This window comes from Melospiza melodia, chromosome 26 (assembly GCF_035770615.1).
Source record: "Melospiza melodia melodia isolate bMelMel2 chromosome 26, bMelMel2.pri, whole genome shotgun sequence".
In the NCBI taxonomy this organism is placed as follows: domain Eukaryota; kingdom Metazoa; phylum Chordata; class Aves; order Passeriformes; family Passerellidae; genus Melospiza; species Melospiza melodia.
Window position 1 is genome coordinate 6963489 of NC_086219.1, and position 6000 is coordinate 6969488.

General features: G+C 54.2%; 1 protein-coding gene across 2 annotated transcripts in view; it reads right to left on the minus strand.

The window, feature by feature from the left end:
* CAPZB (capping actin protein of muscle Z-line subunit beta) overlaps positions 1-5419 on the minus strand; it is a 63726-nt gene extending 58307 nt beyond the window's left edge. For both annotated transcript variants that reach the window (XM_063177119.1, XM_063177118.1), the window contains exon 1: positions 5309-5419. In XM_063177119.1, coding sequence (XP_063033189.1) covers positions 5309-5311 — 3 coding nt within the window. In that variant the 5' untranslated portion in view covers positions 5312-5419. The remainder of the gene's footprint in view (positions 1-5308) is intronic.
* Between the last annotated feature and the right edge of the window lie 581 nt (positions 5420-6000).

The following is a 6000-nucleotide window of genomic DNA, read 5'->3' on the forward strand; positions in this document are numbered from 1 at the left end:
AAAGGAACTTAGTGAGGTTTAATCTGCACAGAGCCAGGAATAAAGAAGGCAACTTCTGAGCAGGGCAGCCAGATAAGTCAAGTGGCTGCAAATCCATTTCCTAATTCTTCAGGCCGGCTTGGAAGGTGTGGCACAAAGAGCAGGAGCTCAAAGCAAGCTGCACATTTCCTTCTAAAGCCTCAGAGAGGGAGGGAGGGCAAAACAGCAGCACCAGAGAATACAAGGAAATTAATGCAGTGCTGGGTGCCAAGGCTCAGACCACTACTCCAGGAAACACAGCACCAGGTGGTACCTAATGCAACTAAAGTCATTCTAAATAGAAGATAATTTTGGGCACAAAACAACAGAATAGAGCCTCGCTCAAAACTTCACTGCATCAAAAACACAAGAGAAGGACAGGGTTGCACTGCATCTGCCATTCCAGGGGAGAATTACAATGATTTAGCTGAGAAACAAGCCAAGCTCCTTCCTTAAATGATAAACCCTGTCAGATAACCAGCAGAGCTTTAAAACTTCCTCAATACCACATTTCCCCTCGTGCCACACCAAGGAAGTCTCAAATGTCTCATCCAGCACACGGCCAAGAGCTGCAACTCCCCAGCACAGCCTGTCTGCAGCATCTGCTCCCATCCTGCCTTAGGACAAGGGACTAAGAAGGGAATTTTGGCCTCTGCATCAGGTCCAGGACCCCTGAATTATTGAGGTCAAATCACAAGAGTTTCTCACCCTCCCAGTGTTTCACTCACACCTTAACCAGGTTCCCACCACAGCACTTGGTCACTGCTCAGAGGAACCCCTCAGTCACAGACTATTGAATATTTAAGAAGGCATCACACCAAAGAGGAAGAAAAGGATCAGTTTATACTCCACTCACCCCCACTGCACTGCCCTGAGCTCCTGATCTTCAACTTAGAGAAGCTTTTTAATTATCACAACCTATCAGCAAACATAATTTGGGCTAAAGCCCAACTAGAGAGAGCAGGAAGCCTGGGAAAAGCTTGTGTTGGTCAGATATATTAATTACTCCTTCGGGGATGAAGCCTCTGCTGCAAAGAAATTCAAATTTGAAATCTCATGTTTTTAAGTGAGGTTTTTTTGCCCTTATTCCTGGAAATGGCAAAGGCTCAGGAAGAACTGAAGCATACACAAGCTTTGGGCCTTTCTCCTTGCATTAAGGAGAGACACAAAAATTTATTTGCTTGAGGCTTTTGAAATTCTTCAGGACTCCCAGCATGAATCAGTGGGAAAGCAGGAAATTTTATCATGCACTTTAAAAATCAGTTTATGAATCACTTTAGAAAGGGACTGACTAAAACATATTGATAAAAACAGAAGATCAGCATCTCCTTTGAGTATCTTCTACTTGTGCAATCACCTCCTTCACCTGGAAATAGAGGTTATTAAAGCACATTGGATCAAACCAGGGTAAAACAGGGCTGAGCATGGACCAGCCTGGACCAGATGGCCTTAAAGGTCCTTCCAACCCAAACTATCCTGGGATTTCACAGCCCTAAACCAGGCACAGGCACCTCTCAGAACCTCACATTTCTCCAGTAAAGCTGCTCCCTTCAGCAGGCACTGAAAAGAGTTTTATTTTACCTTGAGGTGGGTCTGTCAGGGTGTGAATCAGCTCAAATTGCAGCAAAACATTTCTCTACAAGTTCACTTTGCAGGGTAAGGAGCTCCTTGGATTTGACCAAACACCCCCTCAAAGGGCAGGCACAAGGACAAAGAGGGGCACAGGATACTGCTACAGAAGTACCCTGAGCCTAAATTTGAATTTTAAGGCTTTGGGGTGACCTGACTGGGGCTTTCCAGTGCCTGAAGGAGCTGTGAGGAAGGATGGTGACAGACTATGGACAGGGACAGGACACAGGGAATGGCTCCCACTGCCAGAGGGCAGGGATGGGTGGGAAGGAAGGAATTGTTCCCTGTGAGGGTGGGCAGGCCCTGGCACAGGGTGCCCACTGCAGCCCCTGGATCCCTGGCAGTGCCCAAGGTCCAAGTGCAGGTTGGATGGGCCTGGAGCAGCCTGGGACAGTGGAAGGGATGGAATGGGATGGGCTTCAAAGTCCCTCCCACATCAAACCATTCCACATTCTCTGATGCCCCAATGGCAAACTGGAGCAGCAGAGAGCACTGGGCAGTGCTGCATGATGATGATGATGATGATGATGATGATGATGATGATGATGAGCACCCCAGCCATCCTTCACCAGGGAAGTCAGGGATGGATGGAAAGCAAAGCTGACAGCTGTGGAAGCAGAAATTGAGGAGGGCAGCATTGTCACTTTTCCAAAGAATGTAATTTCTCAACTCCACTAACAAGGACTAAAAATAGCCCCCCAAAAGAGCTGAGCTGCACTTTCATTCTGTTTCACTCCAGATGTGAACTAGCCTCGTATCAGCATGTATATTTACCATATGAGGAAATCCTGTTTGAACAACTTCAGCTGCTGAATGCTTCCCCTGCCCAGCAAACCACAGCTGAAGCATCACTGCAAGGGCAGCATTCCCCCCTCCCAGAGATCCCCTCTGACTTGATTATTTGGGGCATTTGCAGTTTAAGATCACATTGAGCTAAGCTCACACACTTGGCTGGCCTGATCCAACACAGACTCCACAAAAGAGCTGAAGTTGGTGTTTCTCAAAGGCACGAGGTGCACAGGACTTGCTGTGGGTACTGAAAACATCCCCACACCCTCACAGCACACGGTGGAGGTACAAAAAGGACATGACCAGGTCACAGATGGGCTCTGATTCCACACAAACAAATCCTGTCCTGAAAATCTGAGTGACCCTGAGCAGCACAGGAGGTTTGTGCTGGTGTCACTGTCACATCACACACCCTAGGCTGGGCTTCACTGCTCCTTATCTGCCTCACAAATCCTACATGGATGATGCCCAGCCAGCATTGCACTAGGCAGCCTGAATTTATGGATGATTAAATCATAAATTTTGCTAAAATTGTCCTCCTTTTCCCCAAGAATTGCATAGCAGAAGAAATCCTTGCTAACATGATCAGGCCAGTTTACATAACCTGGAAATGAAGGGTTTTATTTTTACAAAGAGTAACTGGATCCCATCCATTCATAACCCACAATTCCAGAAAATCTCAGCAGATCCACTCTCCCAAGTGCTGCTTTGCCCTGAAGTGTGCATTCCATTTATTTTTAGCACAGGAGACTCCATCCATCCATCCATCCATCCATCCATCCATCCATCCATCCATCCATCCAGGCAGTTTTCAAGCTCCATGTGCTGCCCTGCCCTGTTTCCCTGAGCACCTGACTGAAATGTGGGCACAGCTCTGAGCTCTCCAAGGAGACAAAGCTCTGCTCTACACAAATATTGGTAACCCTGAGGTACCAGGAAGGTGTTTCACCCAATATCCTGCACCACACCACCTGCTCTCTGCAGTGGAAGGGCCATTCCATCCTCTCAGTGCTCCACTTCTGCTCTCAGAGCACCAAAAGCAAAGCTCCTGGAAGAACCCCAAACACTGGGTTTGCACATGAGCTGAAAATGGAGGCTTGCAGGTTCATCCCTGGAGTCCTTTTAACACTGGAAACCACCACAAGAGTGTTGGAAGTTCTGATCTAATTTCTCCTATGCCCAGTGGCCTCCACAACTAAACATGAAAAAAACAGAAGGCAGCAAAACCTGGTGACACTCAGGAAATTTCCAAAGGATTTGTGCTGCACCTCCTCCAAACAACTGGCACAGTTACATTTAAATCCTGACTGGATGTTTTTATATCCCTTCAAAGTTAGTCCCACTGTTGTTACTTTCCATGAAGCCTCCTTGTTTTCTCTGAGCTCTTTTCCTGTGACAATTTTTTGCAGTGGCATAAGTTAGGAGAGTTTGCTGGAATCCCAGTTTGAGATTCCAAGGCAGGTCCTGCACACACAGATGTCAGTGTGTTAAAATCAGGCCCACAGCTGGAATGAGATGCTCTGTGCTGGACTCAGGTGCAGCACCTGCTCCTGTCTGGACCAACACGGAACAGAACTTTGATCATAACTGTTCTTCACCTTTCACCTGACATTAAAATCTTTATCCTGCATGACACAGCTGGCTCCAGCTCCAGAGAAAGAACATAAGGCATTGCCTCTGGAATTCCTATGGATGAAGGCAAGAAGTAAAGGATTACACTGGTGTGGTTAAACTGCTGTAGAGCCAGGCTGTGGGGTGTTCCTTTGTGAGCTAAACACATTTGAACATTGCTGAATTGTCCTGCTGGAAACCCTGACTCACAAATCCCCAGGAGCATGAAGTGATGTGATTCCCTCCAAGTGCCTGAGGAGGCTCGGGAACAGCCCCTGAGCAGAGCAGGGCCCGGGCAGCGGCTGGAGGCTGCTCCCTCTGCACAGCACCGAAGGGGAATCGAGAGGGTTCGTGCCCCGGGCTAATCCACTCGGGAAACACAGCGAGACAGATCAGGGCACACGGCTGAGCAAACCGGGGCCTCTCCGGGGGAAGGGAAAGCTCCCAGCCCTGAGGGGGAGCAGCACCCAGGGCTGCAGCCCCTTTGCTCCCCACATTTCACAGCTCCAGGCGAGCCCGGCACACGCAGGGCAGGGGCAGCTCCGGGCGGGGGACACAGCCCGGCCACGGGAACCACGGGCCCGGCGGGGGACACAGCCGGGCTTTGGGCACGCGAGCCACGGCCACGGGCCGGGGACACAGCCCGGGCTCGGACACGGGAGCCACGGGCCCGGCGGGGGACACAGCCCGGTCACAGACACGGGAGCCACGGGCCCGGCGGGGGACACAGCCCGGTCACAGACACGGGAGCCACGGGCCCGGCGGGGGACACAGCCCGGTCACAGACACGGGAGCCACGGGCCCGGCGGGGGACACAGCCCGGGCTCGGACACGGCAGCCACAGCCACGGCCCAGCGCTCCCAGCGCCCCAGGCGGCACCGTTCTCCGCCAAAGCGGAAGCACTGCCCGTGTCATTCCACATCCTTCCCCCTGGAAGCACCGCCCGGTACCGGGACCGGAGGGCTGGCAGTGACCGGGCAGCGCAGCCCCGGGCGAGCCCCCCGCCCCCGGGCCCTGCGGAGCGCCGGGCAGAGCCTCCGCCAGCCCCAGCCCCCCCCCGGCAGCGCCCTCAGGCCGGGCCAGCCCTCCCTGCGCCCCGGTGGCACCGCCCGGGCCGTCCCTCCCTCCGTCCCCACCGCCCGGGGGAGGCCGGGCGAGGCCCCCCGGTGCGAGGGGGCGGTGTGGGCGCAGGACCCGGCGCGGGGGGCGGTGCGGAAGGGCGGGGGCCGCGGGCGGGGGCGCGGGGCCGGCCCGCTCTCACCATGTCGGCTGGGCGGGTGCGCGGGGCGGTAGAACGGCGGCGCCTCCCGGTCCGTCCCTGTCGCTTCGACGCCGCGGCCCGTCCGCTTCCGCCGCCGCCCGGCAGTGAACATCCGGGTCAGCGCGGCCGGCCCCGCCCCCGCGCCGCTCCCCGCCAATCAGCGCGCGGCTCGCCGGCCATCGCCAAGTATGGATGCGCGGCGGCGGGGCGGGGAGGCGGGGCGGAGCGAACCACGCCACCGGCGCGGGGGGGACGCGGCGCACGGCGGCACCAACTGCGGCGCGGGGGTGAGCGCGGCGGCCAATCAGAGCCCGGGGGCCGGCCCGGGGGCGGGGCCTGCGGGGGGCGCGCCCGCAGCTCGGGCCCGGCCCTCAGTCGGTCCCGGAGCCTCTGCGCGGGAACATCGCTCCCTAAATGCGCTTGTGGAAGTTTAAACCAAAGGCAGCACGAGGCAGGCCGGCTGCACGGCAAACGCCGCCCAGAAAAGATAACGAGCAGCAGACTCGTAACCTTAAAGGTGCGTTTTACACAGGTAAACTGCACTTTACATGCTTGTAATGCATCTGCCAGGTCTGAAGTGATGTGGAAGAATGAGCAGCCTCCAGCTGCTTAAGGCCAGGGGTAATTATTAATTATTTTTAAAAGGAAATGATAAATTATTTTAAAAGGAATTATTAGTTATTTCTAAAAGG